This window comes from Hylobates moloch, unplaced genomic scaffold, assembly GCF_009828535.3.
Source record: "Hylobates moloch isolate HMO894 unplaced genomic scaffold, HMol_V3 SCAFFOLD_16, whole genome shotgun sequence".
NCBI lineage: Eukaryota > Metazoa > Chordata > Mammalia > Primates > Hylobatidae > Hylobates > Hylobates moloch.
The window spans coordinates 3,134,193-3,150,282 of NW_026652291.1; the positions used below are offsets into that span (position 1 = coordinate 3,134,193).

The window sequence follows — 16,090 nt, forward strand, 5'->3', positions numbered from 1 at the left end:
ACTTTGGCCAGCTAGCTGGTGCTGGGAGGACTGGATAGAGCCAGGAGGGAGGCATGAGCTGTGCTGGAGGCAGGAGGCCCAGGCAGGGCTGGCTCCAGCAGTGCAGAACCTGGCATGATGCCCATTCACTCTGAACCCCACCATGGTGCAGCAGCCTTCCTGGAGGGGCTGGGAAGGGGACGTGCAAGGGAAACAGTTCTGCTTCTCACCCAAATGGTGCAGGTGAACACGGCCTCCCACAGTGCTCAAGATTGAGGAGCAGGGAGAATACACATCATGCCCTGGACTTTTTACCCCCAGAGGGAACTAGCAGCATTTTCCAGTTAGTCTGGGTAGGAGCTGCTGGAGAAAGGCTCAGGACCAGTAGGGTCTCTGAACAAATGAAAGGCTTTCCAGAGCAGGCAGCAGGTCAGCCAGCACCAATGTTCAGGCCACTCTCAGCCTCAGCCTTGTCTATAAGTCACTGTCAGGTGGGTGTTCTCAAAAAGCTAGATGGTGACTGGTGGGTCCAAAAGGCAGGTGGGGAGGCCCAAAGCATAAAGAACAAAAATTGCCCTGGACAAACCTTCAATCCCCAAGCCTTGGAACAGAACTTGCTTCTTCAGTTGAGTTAGTGTTCAGGGGCCTTTTCAGGCAAAAGAATGGGTGATGTCTACTCAGCACCCTGTAGGAGCCCCTGGGGCTGAGCACGTCAACCACCACCAGGCTGCCTAGTATGATGCTTGCTTTACAGAATGGCAAGAGGCTCTCCTCGTCAGCTGGTAGCATACAGACTGCAATGCAGCCAGGGGCTTGGGGAGAAGGGGGACAAGCCCTTCTCTTCTTGCTTTTTTTTTTTTTTTTGAGACAGAGTCCTGCTCTGTCACCCAGGCTGGAGTTCAATGGCATGGATCTCAGTTCACTGCAACCTCTGCCTACCAAGTTCAAGTGATTCTCGTGCCTCGGCCTCCCAACCAAGTAGCTGGGATTACAGGCGTGTGCCATCACACACAGGTAATTTTTGTATTTTTAGTAAAGACAGGGTTTCACCATGTTGGCCAGGCTGAGCTTGAACTCCTGACCTCAGGTGATCCGCCCTCCGCGGGGCCTCCCAAAGTGCTGGGATTATAGGCATTAGCCACTGTGCCCAGCCCTCTTCTTGCTTTCTTTCTCCCCGCCCTTTTTTTTTTTTTTTTTGGTGAGTACATGTGGTTGAGTTCTCAAACATTAAATGCTTATACAATTCAAGTCTACCACATAACCAAATGCTGGTTCTGAGTTAAAAAAAACTGGGAAGCCTTGCAGCCAGGAAGTTCCTAAGTCAGTCCTGCTGCAAGCGCAGGGCTCATCCGGGCACTGAGGGCCATCTGCACAACTCCACCTTCAGGCAAACCACACCTTGCTGCCTGATCCACCAAGAATCTACTCAGAGAGAAATCTAATGTTGTGGGCTTATGTAATTATTTCTTGGAACATGAATGAATTATTTACAAATAGCAGCACTACATTTCTTTCTTCTTTTTTTTTTTTTTTTTTTGAAACAGAATCTCGCTCTGTTGCCTGGGCTGGAGTGCAATGGCATGATCTTGGCTCACTGCAACCCCCGCCTCCCGGGTTCAAGCAATTCTCCTGCCTTAGCCTCCTGAGTAGCTGAGACTACAGGCGTGCGCTGCCACACCCACCTAATTTTTTTTTTGTATTTATAGTAGAGACAGGGTGTCACCATGTTGGCCAGGCTGGTCTCGAACTCTTGATCTCAGATGACCCACCCACCTCAGCCTCCCAAAGTGCTGGGATGACAAGTGTGAGCCACTGCGCCCGCCCTACAAATAGCACTACATTTCTTAGCCTACTCCACGGCTTTTGATAGAAGATTCAGAGAAAAGCAGGAGCTAGTGGGTGCAGGTCCTCCTGGATCTGGCTGAGCTGAAGGAGAGCTGGCACCTGTGTGCTGAGCCACTCTCCTCTGCCAGGTACCGTCCTGAGGAGATGGACAAACGTGGCACTGATCCTGTCGTAGGGAGCACCCATCTTTTCAGCTTTTCAGGTCATAAAGCTATGTTCCATATTCAGACAGACTGACGGGGCAGCTGTATCACCAGTATCCTTCAAGCCGCTCGCAGCGCGTGGCCCCTTGACCTGAGGACGTGCACCCTCCTCAGGTTCTGACAGCCCGGCAAACTCTAACGGGCAGGGAAAGAGACAAAACCCAGAGCCTGTCTAGTCTGAAAGAGTGGCCAATTGAGCTCCTGAAATTCAGCAACTTATAAACATCCTCTCAGAACTCTCACGGGTTGAACACAGGCCGGGCAGTTTTGTCCGACGTCACGCTGTGATGCGGTTTTAGGGCAGTCAGGGCACCGGCAGGTGTACTCACGAGGTGGCCGTACCTAGCTGGGAGAGGTCCAGCCTGGTCCAGTGCATGCCCGTGGGGCAGCTATTGGAGAGCGTCCTGATGAACACCTGGCCGAAGCTGTCCAGCGCCCACAGCGCATCCTGGCAGGCGGCATAGGCGCGCATCTCGGCGTCGGGAGGCAGCTGCACCGTGGAGGGCCGCGACTGTGCGCTCTGGGCGCTGACGCTGCACAGGTCCTTGCTGCTCTGGCATAGCCACAGGAAGCTTCCTGCAGAAAGGGGTCATGTTTGTCATCGAGGTGTTGTCTGCACCGAGCCGCCTGCCCTAAACGCACAAGGCAGCCTTTGCCTTTTGGCAGACGCCAGACACCTGGCCGCGGATGCCGGCTCGCTCACCCGCCCATTCCCACGCGGCAGGAGCGATGTAGCACTTTAAGGTAGACAGCAGAGGGAAACACTGCGACTAACAAGAAACACGCCTGAGATGTTGGAAATAAATGCAAAGAAGGCAAGGTTTAGGAGATTTTATGAAGGCCATAATGTTGGCTTAGTGGCTTTGACCTCCCATTTGTCATGGGCTGGGAAGTTTTTCACTTGAACAAAGGCACCGAAGCATTTTTAATATAGAAAGTTAATTTTACCAAGAGGAGAAGACTATCAACTCAGTGCTCTGGAGGGAGGGAGAGTTGGCCGTTCCTAGGAGGGAGGGCACCATGGTGCTCTCCTGGGCCTTCTGGGGATGGGGCCAGCGGGTGGGGCAGCTGCTGGAGAAGGCTTAGGAAGCTGGAAGTGCTTCTCTTCCCATCCTTGCCTCAAAATCATGTCCTTTCATTCCCTACAGCATTTTTAAAAAGTCCTTTAGATTTAACAGATTCTGTTTAAAATGCAAATAATCCTTAGGGCAGTTAAAACCTTGGTCACAGTACATCATCTGAAGTATTATCTACAACTTGTGGCCACATGTTTTGGAATTCAAACTTTTTCTGGATTTTTGAAAACCTAAACTAATGGGTATGCCAGAGGTTTGCAAAACAACCACAGAGGGGCCAGGCGCTCCCCGGTGAAGTGCGGTAACATCCCTGCAACACAGATGTGGTCACAGCCAACAGATCAACCAAGGCTGGAGGCAGCTATGTGAGATCCGGTCAGGTTTTGCTGCCAAATTAATTTATGCCAAACTCAAGAAATAACTTACTGTTTTCAGAGATTTCTGGTTTCCAGAACTGTGGTCTGAACAATCTGGTGAGTAAGAAGTTATTGTACTGACCCAGTCACCTGCATCCTAGTGGGACTAATGGTTTCAACTAAGCAAATGATTCCCTCTTCACGACAGATTTCACGGCATCTTCGCGTTTCATCCTCATGCAATCCTGGGAGGAGGTACAGCTACTTCCCAGAGAGGTCACCTGACTGCCTGGGCTCCCAGCTAACTGGGGGAGGGGGGGTACTGCCTCTCCTGGCTGCAGATGCCAGCTCCCTCACCCTCCGGTGCTCTGGCTCCCTCACAAACCCTGTACTCCGTAGGGACACTGAGTTCTGCCCAGAATGTGGTTGACAGGAGCACCCCCTGCAGAGCAGGTCTGCCTAATAGGGTGCAAATTTGGGACTTAGGTTATCCGGAGTCTGTGAACAAGACGGAAGGAAGTTGCTGGGAGGTGACAGAAGGATTCTCAAGGGGAGATGGGAAGGTGCCCAAAGAAGCTGTGGCCCTTGCCATGTGCCACTGGAAGTCACCAGCTGCCAGACCCGGTGGCTGCACTGTGTGAGCCCCTCCTTCAGAAGGACACTTTCCCTCATCTTCACCATGCTTGGTCCCTCTCAGAGGCTCTCCTGGTCAGGCCTATCCCGATTCAGGGCCCTCAGCTCAGCTAACAAGGGCTACTGGCCTCTGACACCCTTGCGTGGTCGGTCTCCGAGGCATGCCCCATCACCAACGAGGCCACAGTCAGACTGTGGTTTGAACCTTTCCAATGGCCAAGCTGTGCTCTAGATTCTTCAGCGAGGCTAAGACTGACCCACCTTCCTTCGTGGGAGCCGCAGAAGCCAACACAAAGGCCCATTTTGTAGCAGAAGCTGTCCCACGGGGAACAACATGATTCCAGTAGGTGCCTGGAAAGAGTAAATAGGAAGAATGTGTTAAGGAAAGAAAACACAGACAAAACCACTTCAGGTCTTAGTTCTGGATGACAGCTGGCCTTCAAACCCTTTCTCCAGATAATTCTAGAGTGTCCCTAAATAAAGCGACATGAGCAATCACAGCCTGCCATTCATCTCCCTCTGAATACTGCCAGGCAGAGCCACACCCAGCCCAGGGTCGTGGAGGCCATGCAGCAGGGAGAGGGCTGGAGAAAAGCAAGGGGTTCACTTATAGAAACGAACCCCAGGATGTGTGGACTGGCATCTACATTCACAGACCTGGCCAGAGCCTTGCATTTCCGACAGTGGCGATCACCTTCCCTCCAGGAAATGGACCATTCTCTCTCACTAGGTTTGGGTGGATTTTTTCATTTAAAATGTGAAATTGTTAACATAAAAATGACCTCCATTTGCTTTTCTTATGTCATAAAAGGTTTCTAGGGGAAACACTATCCAGACACAGGGATCCGAGTTTTAGGAACGATAGATTTTTTTTTTTTTTTTTTTTTTTTGAGACGGAGTCTCGCTCTGTTGCCCAGGCTGGAGTGCAGTGGCGCAATCTCAGCTCACTGCAAGCTCCGCCTCCCGGGTTCACGCCAGTCTCCTGCCTCAGCCTCTCCGAGTAGCTGGGACTACAGGCGCCCGCCACCACGCCCGGCTAATTTTTTGTATTTTTAGTAGAGACGGGGTTTCACCGTGTTAGCCAGGATGGTCTCGATCTCCTGACCTCGTGATCCACCCGCCTCAGCCTCCCAAAGTGTTGGGATTACAGGCATGAGCCACCGCGCCCGGCCAGGAATGATAGGTTTTTTAAAAAGGAGAGAAACTGATCATAAAGCATAGAGTGCCTCCACTAGACACTTCATACCGCTGGCACTAAATTATCTTTTCAAGTTGAGATCTTAAAGCTTTTCTTTAAATGTTGGCTTTAAAGTGAGGCTGCCTGTAAAGCCAGTGTGAAAATTACAGCAATTCACCCACCTATGAGACTCCCCTTAGCGACGTGGAATTCATTCTTGCCCGAGGAGATCCAGACACCGCTGTTATTGACCCCGAGAAGGCTTGGCTGGCACTGAAGCTGCTGGGACCAAAATGCCATGCGCAGCTTATCTGCCACCTTTTCTACAGGGGCTTGGGCCGCTGTGGCCACCGAGTGAGTGGCATGGATTATCGTCTGAAATAAGCTGCACTGGTCAAACACCACATAGTCTGTGATGCTCACCTGGAAGGAGAAGACAAACAAAAGTCCTGCTGTCAGAGCAGTTACAAGTGCGGACTCTCTGCCTTGAGGGAAGGTTCTAGCCCAGTCCACACCTCTGCATTACTAGTAACAAGATGACCATCCAAACACAAATGTGCACATGTGCGCTTGTGAAAGGACCAAAAAAAATGTGGCAGGATGCCGTCAAACTGCTAATGCTAACTCCAGCTCCTTCGTAGGGTTGGATTTAAAGGTATGGAAGAATATATTCACATTTTACACACTTTTATACAACATGGATCTGTTACAAGCATGCATTACTTTTGTGATTAAGTATCACCCCCTCACACCCATTCTAAGAAGACTTTCATTCTAATCAGAGTGAGAAAGAATAATTTTGCCATCTTTTCTGCGACAGTCTTGCTCTGGCATCTAGGCTGGAGTGCAGTGGCACAATCATACTCAGCCTTGACTTCCAGGATCAAGCAATCCTCCTACCTCAGCCTCCCAAATACAGGTGAATGCTACCACATGTAGCCAATTTTTAAATTTTTTGTAGAGACAGGTCTCCCTATGTTGCCCAGGCTGGTCTTGAACTTCTGGGCTCAAGTGATCTCCCTGCCTTGGCCTCCCAAAGTGTTGGGATTACTGGCATGAACCACTATGCCCAGCTTTAATTTTGCTTTTAAATCAGGTATTTCCAATGGACAACAGTATATGGTACTTACAAACATTATATGCATTTAAAAAGGTATCACAAGTAGAGTAATGAACTTTTTTTTTTTTTTTTTTGAGACATAGTCTTGCTCTGCCACCCAGGCTGGAGTGCAGTGGTGCAATTCTGGCTTACCGCAACTTCCGCCTCCTGAGTTCAAGAGATTCTCGTGCCTCAGCCTCCCGAGTAGCTGGGACTACAGGCGCACGCCACAACACCTGGATAATTTTTTATATTTTTAGTAAAGATGGAGTTTCGCCATGTTGGCCAGGCTGGTCTCAAACTCCTGACCTCAGGTGATCCGCCCGCCTCGGCCTCCCCAAGTGCTGGGATTACAGGTGTGAGCCACCGTGCAAGGCTGTGATGAACTAATTTATGATCTGAATTGGGACTACTAATAATTACTCCAGGGCAAGAGCATCAACTAGGACCATCCTGGGTATCTAGATTCTAACCCTAGCTCAGAAGGGTAGCTTGCTTCTATAACATTCCTGAAAAGCATTCATATATCTCAGACATTTCTCCAACCACCCCTCCCTGCAGGAAACTCCTCTCTTCTTGGGCAGCTTGATGTAAGGCAAGTTCTTTATGAGTGAAAATCTGATTCTCCGTGATGTTCACTCACATTTCTGCCCTGCAGGGTTTGATTACACAGAACATCACTGGCATAAATGCCCTACTCCTGCTCGGGCACAGTGGCTCATGCCTGTAATCCCAGCACTTTGGGAGGCTGAGGCAGGCGGATTACTTGAGGTCAGGAGTTCCAGACCAGCCTGCCAACATGGTGAAACCCTGTCTCTACAAAAATACATATATGTATATTTTTACATGTATATGTATATATATGGTTACAAGTACACAAAAGGTATTTTAAAATCATTTGCATAACTATCAAATATTACCTAGCATATAAAATTAGATACATCTGTATACAATGTACATATTATATACAATACATATTTTATCAAAGAGCAAACACAACTCATTTTTCTACATTTCATCTGAAAGACCTCAGAGCAGTCAATGCAAGACAAGCCTTCAACAAAGCAAGTCTGAGGTGACAATAAAATATAAACCAATGGGACAAGATACTTCAGAAACATCAAATACTGGCCGGGCATGGTGGTTCACGCCTATAATCCCAGCACTTTGGGAGGCTGAGGCAGGCGGATCACAAGGTCAAGACATTGAGACCAACCTGGCCAACATGGTGAAACCCTGTCTCTACCAAAAATACACAAATTAGCTGGGCCTGGTGGTGCATGCCTGTAGTCCCAGCTACTCAGGAGGCTGAGGCAGGAGAATGGCGTGAACCCAGGAGGCGGAGGTTGCAGTGAGCTGAGATTGCGCCATTGCACTCCAGACTGGGTGACAGGGCAAGACTCCGTCTCAAAAAAAAGAAACATCAAATATTTTATGACCATCGACTATCAGTGCAATCTTACCTACCACAGTGGGAGACTGTGGGAGCAACGCTAACACTAAACTATACCAAAGAAGGGGAAAGTAGACACTCCTTTGAAAATCCATTCTAGGGCCGAGGGTGGTGCTTCACGCCTGTAATCCCAGTGCTTTGGGAGGTCAAGGTGGGAGGATTGCTTGAGCCAAGGAGTTCCAGACCAGCCTGGATAACAGCAAGACCTTGTTTCTACCAAAATAATTAGCTGGGCATGGTGGCATGTGCCTGTGGTCCCAGCTACTTGGGAGGCTGAGGTGGGTCGTGATCCTGCCACCACACTCCAGTGTGGGCAAAAGAGTGAGACCCTGCACCAGAAAAAAAGAAAAGAAAAAGAAAAGAGAAATTCATTCTAGGCGCCCTTGCTGGGACCAGATCACACACAGTGAGCCTGATTATACCCTCATCCTGTTTCTTAAAAGTGTTTCCTTTTCTGGAAGCACATGGGAAAATTCTCCTGTCTTTGCTGAAATACCATTTACCTAGAGGCCTTCTGAATAAGCAGAGACAGCTCAATTTTATTTCTGGGTTGGGCTTTCAAACGTATTATCTGGGCTCTTTTCTTAGCACATTTGTTCATAATTAAACATCATTATTACCTAGGTCTTCAAATGGATGTCACTGGGTTTATTCAGCCTATAATAATAAATGTATAAACAATATCAAAATAAATAAATTAAGTGCATTATTTACACAAAGAGTTTTGCAAATTATTTCCTATGATGAAAAGTCCTTGATGTTTCTAATGTACTCAAACACAGCAAAGTCTAATCCATCAAATAGAAAAAAAGGAATACTACTGGCTGGGAGTGGTGGCTCCACCTGTAATCCCAGGACTTTGGGAGGCGGAGCGGGTGGATTTCTCTCTCTCTCTTTTTTATTTTTTTTGAGACAGGGTCTAGCTCTGTTGCCCAGGTTGGAGTGTGGTGGTGTGATCTTGGCTGAAACCTTTGTCTCCTGGGCTCAAACTATTCTCACACCTCAGCCTTCTGAGTAGTTGGGACCAATGGCGTGTGCCACCATGCCCAACTAATTTTTGTATTTTCGATAGAGCCAGGGTTTCACCATGTTGCCCAGGCTGGCTTTGAACTCCTGGACTCGAGTGATCTGCCTGCCTTTGCCTCTCAAATTGCTGGGATTACAGGCGTGAGCCACTGTGCCCAGTCTGGGTGGATCTCTTGAGCTCAGGAGTTTGAGACCAGCCTGCGCAACATGCCAAAACCCTGTCTCTACAAACAAATACAAAAAACTAGCCGGGCGTGGTGGCACACGCCTGTAGTCCCAGCTACTTGGGAGGCTGAGGTGGGAGAATCACCTGGGCCCCGAAGTCAAGACTGCAGTGAGCTGTGACTGTGCCACTGCTCTTCCACCTGGATGACAGAAGATCTTCTTTCAAATCAAACAAACAAACAATAAAAAAGTGAATATTTTACATTTAATCCAGTATCTTTAAGGAAAAGAGAGAAGTAAGAAAAGGGGAAGCAGAAAAGGTCAGGGAGACCCTCAGCACGTGGCCAGAGCTGAACACCTACTTGCCACCAATGGTCGTCATCTCCTTGGGGCTTCTTGGAAATAATGCCGGTTCTGAACCACAGGTTCCCATGGATGTCCAGGGCCCAGAGAGTCTGCTGATCCCCGAGCGTTATGCAGACAGGTTCTAAAGCTTGCCTTTCGCTGAAAATAAGGAGGAGAACAGGGGGGTCAGCACCCACAGGCAGAGTGCCCAGCGTGTCTGGACTGCGGACATCCAGGGTCTCCCGGCAGGCGTGGCTGGGAGAAGAGACGTGACCCTGGAGCGGATCATCAAGTGCCAGGGAAGGAAGTTTGAGTCTGAGTTAAATTACTGTGCAAGATAAATGGTTCAAGTGGGTGGCAGCTTTTGAAAGACACATTGATGACCCAGAATGGCCGGGAACACTCTTAAGAGAAAATAACCTAAGAAAAAAGCGAGTAGGCACAAAAGGAATCCAAGGCCCCTGAGCGCCTCCATTTCTCTACTCCCTCCCTCACCAAGGGAGTGACTATAAACTCCCCTGATGTGCCAGGCTATTCTGTGCAGCTGGACCTAGGCAGACACTGCCCTCTTTGCTGGAGACGCCCTCCCCCTCCTTCCATATGGGGAAGTCCTCGTCAGCTTCAAGGCTTAGCTGTTGGTCCACTCTGCATGCTGCCTTCCTGATCTCTGCATGGAGTCCATGGTTCCCTCAGTGCTGCACGCTCCACACTCCTGTTTAGGGCCATCTGTGCTAATGGGTGTCCATCCATGCACGGGGCCCCCCGTGAGTGCAGGGCCAGTCTCAGCCCTCTTGGCACACCCAGATGCTAGCACCATTCTGGCTTTTTGTTGTTGTTGCTTTTGTCTGTTTGTTTTTTGAGATTGAGTCTTGCTCTGTCACCCAGGCTGGAGTGCAATGGTGCAATCTTGGCTCTCTGCAACCTCCGCCTCCCAGGTTCAAGTGATTCTCCTGCCTCAGCCTCCTGAGATGCCCGGCTAATTTTTGTATTTTTTTTTTTTTTTGAGACAGAGTCTCACTCTGTCACCCAGGCTGGAGTGCAGTGGTGCGATCTTGGCTCACTGCAAGCTCCGCCTCCCAGGTTCACGTCATTCTCCTGCCTCAGCCTCCCGAGTAGCTGGGACTACAGGCGCCTGCCACCACGCCTGGCTATTTTTTTGTATTTTTAGTAGAGATGAGGTCGTGATCCACCCGTCTCAGCCTCCCAAAGTGCTGGGATTACAGGCGTGAGCCACCATGCCCAGTCAATTTTTGTATTTTTAATAGAGATGGGATTTCATTATGTTGGTCAGTCTGGTCTCGAACTCCTGACCTTGTGATCCGCCTGCCTCGGCCTTCCAAAGTGTTGGGATTACAGGCGTGAGCTGCCGCACCTGGACCATTCTGGCTCTTAATAGGTATTCACTGAAAGTTTATTGGCTTGCTAAATTCAAACCAAGAATATCCTAATCTAGTTTTTCAAAAGACTATTAATACTTCCATATTAGTAAAATGATCTGATGGCAATTCTATAACTAACATCTTGAATGGTAAAAAAAAAAATAGCTTAATAAATTAAAGTTCAGAGATCGGGCCAGGCTTAGTGGCTCATGTCTGTAATCCCAGCACTTTGGGAGGCCAAGGCAGGGGAATTGCTTGAGCCCAAGAGTTCAAGATGAGTCTGGGCAACATGATGAAAACCCAAAACCCATCGCTACAAAAAATACAAAAATTAGCTGGGCATAGTGGCATGCACCTGTGGTCCCAGCTACTCAGGAGGCTGAGGCAGGAGGATCACCTGAGCCCGGAGGTCAAGGCTGCAGTGAGCCGTGATCGTGGCACTGCACCCCAGCCTGGGCGACAGAGTGAGAACCTGTATCAAAAAAAAAAAGCTACAGTTCAGAGATGAACTTCAATTGATTAGCATGAAAATAAAGAAAAATATTTGGACCTAAGCCGTCACAGACACTAAACCGGAACTACCTCATGGTGGGCAATTCTGAGTAGAGACCGTCATGACGCTATGATGCTCAGGGCTGCACAGAGGGCGGCAGCATTTTTAAAAATTGAGCTCTGACTCAATGTCCAGTTTGCTGGTCAGAATTAGGCAGAGATTCAAGCTTAGCCTATAGCCATGGAGGCTGCGGGTCCTGCCTCCCAGGAACGGCCTCATGCTGCCTTGTGGTGTCAAGTGGACAAGAACGAAGGGTAGGACAAGCAGGATGTGAAAGGAGTCTCCGGCCCGCCAGTACCTGACGATGTCACACTTCCACTGCTCGCCTTCCGGACAGAAGCTGCTCACGCCCTCCCGGTACAGGAGGGCCCTCTGCTCTGTCAGCGCCCACACCACATTGTTCCGGGCTGTGATCTGGGACAGCGGGTAGGGACAGTCCACCTTTACGGCTCTGGCACAAGGGCGATCCACGCTCAGACCTGCCAGGAAGATGGGAAGAAGCCCCAAAGACACACAGTCAGAACTCCACACCTCATTTTGACTTGGTTATTGGCTTAGTTTTCCTTTTTTGGTATTTTGCTATGTTCTTTCATGATGAGTGCTTTGAAAAAAAACTTTAATTAATTAATTAAAAATATAGACGGGGCCTTTCTACGTTGCCCAGGCTGATCTCAAACTCCTGGGCTCAAGAGATCCTCCCACCTCAGCCTCCCAAAGTGCTGGGATTACAGACAGGAGCTGCCCTGTCCGGGCGCTTTTTTGTTGTCAAGTTTAGTCAACATAAAGTGGTTAAATTCTGCCTAAATGTAACATCTATCTGAAAGCAGTTTTAGACACTCTTTGAAAACTGAACAATTCAGAATTATCTGGCGTCCCAATGTAGCTTAAGAAGTTCTAAGAGAAGAACACAAAAGCCAAGAGCAGAAGAGTGGCCAGATGGAGGCCCAGAGGCTGCAGGGCAGAGCAGCTCTTCCAGGCAGAGGGCTACAGCGCTGCTGGAGTTGGCAGGGACCTGAGGCCTGCAGTCATCCCTGCAGAGAGCTCCAGCACGGCGGCTCCTCTCTGCTCTGACTGGGTGTGAGGTTCCACTAATAAAATGAAACCCCGAATTTCCCAGATGAAATCTGAGGTCTGTCAAACTGCAAGGCAGTGGCAGGCCAAAGCTCAGGGTCCCTGGCTCCCTGTCCAGGGCTCTTCCCTTGCCTCTTTGTGGCCTGTCAATAAAGTATGTCTAAATGAGCTCAAAGGCTATTCCCAGGGCAGCAGACAGACCAACTGTCGCCTGCAACCCTGTATTCCTCGACCTTAGGCCTGCAATTAGGTCTCAGTACTCAAATATGCTCCGTGACTAATCACAGACGCACCTATGGTATTGCAGTCCTTAGGTGATATTTCCTTCCACTAAACTAGGTGGGAATCACCTGCAGGACTTCTTACACGACACACTCCTGAGCAGTCTCCAGAGGGATTGGACCTAATCCAACAGGTATGGGTGGGGCCAGCTCATGTGAAACCACTGTCCTGGTGATTCCTCTGGCACTACTGGTTTAGAGGTCACTCGCTCCTCACTCCCAGGCCAGAAGCACCTCCTGTCTCCCCCATGACCAAAGCTCAGATGTCCTGGCAGCTTAGATGTGCATGTACCTTGCCAGAGCTACTTTCCTTTAAAGAAAGACACAGGAACTAGGCTGGAGAGACCTGGGCCAGCATATGGCCTATGAAGCCAGCATGGCTGTGCACCCAGGCTAGAGGTTCTTACACAGCTAGGAGAGAGCCAGCTGTGCAAGTGCTTCAACCTGAAGATTCATCCCCAGCTGACGACTCACAGCAGAGATTAAAACATGCTCCTGAGGCCGGTGGCTCACGCCTGTAATGCCAGCACTTTGGGAGGCTGAGGCAGGCGGATCATGAGGTCAGGAGTTTGAGACCAGACTGGCCAACATAGTGAAACCCCACCTCTACTAAAAATACAAAAATGAGCTGGACATGGTGGCACATGCCTGTAGTCCCAGCTACTCGGGAGGCTGAGGTAGGAGAATCGCTTGAACCCAGGAGATGGAGGTTGCAGTGAGCCGAGATGGTGCCACTACACTCCAGCCTGGGCAACAGAGCGAGACTCCATCTCAAAACAACAACAACAGCAACAACATTCTCCTGGAATCAACAATATTAAACTCCTGGAAGACTGATCTTTACATAAATCCAACGTGGCCTCTGGACAACCAACGATAACTCCTGCCCCACAGTCCTTCCAGATACTGATAAATCACATTGCTGGTGGAAGATCCTTCCCCATTCTGCTGACAGTAAACACTGACTGTCATTATAGCTTATTTTTAATAAGCAAGTCCCACTGTGCCCTTCCATCAGCTAAAAACTTCCTTGAGGGCAGCTTCCTGTGACTTGCTGAACTGCTATTTTTGTTTTGTTTTGAGATGGAGTCTCGCTCTGTCACCAGGCTGGAGTGCAGTGGCGCGATCTCAGCTCACTGCAAGCTCTGCCTCCCAGGTTGAAGTGATTCTTGTGCCTCCGTCTCCCAAGTAGCTGAGATTACAGGCATGTGCCACCACACCCAGCTAATTTTTTGTTTTGTTTTGTTTTGTTTTTTTGGTAGAGACAGAGTTTCACCATGTTGGCCAGGCTGGTCTTGAACTCCTGACCTCAGGTGATCTGCTCGTCTAGGCCTCCCAAAGTGTTGGGATTACAGGCATGAGCCACCACACCCAGCCTGAACTGCTATTTAGGGCAAATTATGGCCTGGTGCGGTGGCTCACACCTGTAATCCCAGCACTTTGGGAGGCTGAGGCGGGTAGATCACTTGAGGTCAGAAGTTCAAGACCAGCCTGGCCGATGTGGTGAAACTCCATCTCTACTAAAAATACAAAAAAATTAGCTGGGCGTGGTGGTGGGCACCTGTAATCCCAGTCTGTGATCAGGAAGCTGAGGCAGGAGGATCACTTGAACCCAGGAGGCAGAGGTTGCAGTGAGTCAAGATGGCACCACTGCACCCCAGCCTGGGCAAGAGAGCGAGACTCCATCTCAAAATAAAAAAGAGCAAATTATTTCTTCTTGTTTTTTCCTGGCCCACAGGTAAGTAAGTATATAGGAGCCGGGCTTTGATATGGCTGAAAAAAAAAATGCAGCCACTTAAACTTTAGCTTAAAGGGAGAAATGAATTTTATGTCCTTCCTCCGTATTCCTTCCTCTTAAGATCTGACATTATAGGATACGTGATATGCGGTGGTTGGCCATAGGAGAATAAGATTCTGTTTCTGTATCTCACCAAATAATCCTATTCATTTTTGCCCTAAATTTGTCCCAGGTTGAGTTTGTGTCATTGGTAGGAAACTGCTAATACATGCCAAATGGCAAATACTCTCTTCCCAGAAGTGTCTTAATTCGAATGGATTTAGCCTCTTAATCATAGTGATTGTTGTAAGCATGTTACTAGCAAAGCAGGGTGCAGCAGAGGCAGTGATGGCAGAGCTGGCAGGCCCCTGAGCGCAGCCCGCGGTTACCTGTCTGCAAGTATAGGTCCCCGCTGGTCCTGATGATCCAGGCCGTGTCATCGCTCAGGGCCACAAACACTGCCTGGGGCAGGGCTTCGTACCAGTGCCGCTTCCCCTTGATGGTGACTTTCCCACAAGCAAAAGCCCGGTTAGATTTCTGTTCTATCTTCCAGAGAAGGGCTCCTATGGAAATAAAAATTCTATTCACTGTCCAATAAATACTAGAATATATTTCTACATAAAAGTCTTCATGCTGGGCATTGAGGGGAGAAAGATTTCTAAAACACATGCTGTTCTGTCCCCCCAAGTGGGGAAAGAGGCCACCAGACCCAGGTTTGGGCCCTTGGCCACCACCCAGCGGCTATGCGGCTTTAGCCTCCATGTCACCGCCCATCTCCAAGCTTCACTTTCCTGCTGGGCAGTGGGGATCATCTCCACCTTTCAGGGCTGCTCTAAAGACTGCAGGCGGGAGCAGATCAACCACATGGCCACAGAGCTGGGCACATGACAGGCGCTCCTCACACAGGAGGAGAAACACTGATGACATTATTAGGTTTGGTAAGTCTCCAAATAAACATCCTGAGCACAACTAGTGCCCTAGGAGAGGCTGAAAAAGTCCTTTAGGGATTCAAAGAGAAGCATCAGTTCTGGACGAGCTGAATGGAAAAGATGCACAGAAGGAACACACTTGTACTGAGTTGGCCCGTTTTCACTGTGAAGGGGACTCTGATGAAGAGATGGAGGAAGAGAGGGGAGAGGGAAGGCAGGATAGCGCTGCAGCTGGAGGCCTGGAGCAGTCCCACGCAGGCAAGGCGAGGGGCCACCAGTGATCACTGAGTGTCAGCTGGGCTGGACTAGAAGGCCTGTCGGGCATCTCTGCCTGTGGTACCCCCGGCACAAGGGCTCTGCTGCCCACCAAGGACATGGGCCTGGGCCCTGAAGGACACTTCAACTGAGCAGGTGAATCTCATGGAGATGCAGAGTTCCCGCTAGCACAGTGAGGGACCAAGGGGCCTGGGAATACAGGTAACTAATGTAATCAGGAATAGAACCAAAGTTCTAAAAGGCTAAGGAGACAAACCTGTAGGTAAATGACAGCAACGAGAAATGAATTAAAACGCACAACTGTGTAATGACAGCTTGTGGAGTGGGTTGTTAGCCAGTCTCTAAAGAAAAATATTTTTCAAACAAACAGTGAAAGCAAGCAAGAAAAACAATGCTGAACAAACTAATATTTTAAACGGTGACAGAGACCAGGGAGAATTAAGGGAAATTCATCCTGAAACACAGTG

General features: G+C 49.3%; 1 protein-coding gene across 1 annotated transcript in view; it reads right to left on the minus strand.

Moving 5' to 3' along the window:
* Nucleotides 1-16,090, minus strand: part of TECPR2 (tectonin beta-propeller repeat containing 2) — a 90,999-nt gene that overhangs the window by 48,457 nt on the left and 26,452 nt on the right. Inside the window, exons 8-13 of the mRNA XM_058429876.1 lie at nt 14,808-14,981; nt 11,588-11,768; nt 9,375-9,516; nt 5,452-5,692; nt 4,354-4,443; nt 2,370-2,603 (exon numbers count right to left, since the gene is read on the minus strand). Of these exons, the coding sequence (XP_058285859.1) occupies nt 2,370-2,603; nt 4,354-4,443; nt 5,452-5,692; nt 9,375-9,516; nt 11,588-11,768; nt 14,808-14,981 (1,062 nt within the window). The remainder of the gene's footprint in view (nt 1-2,369; nt 2,604-4,353; nt 4,444-5,451; nt 5,693-9,374; nt 9,517-11,587; nt 11,769-14,807; nt 14,982-16,090) is intronic.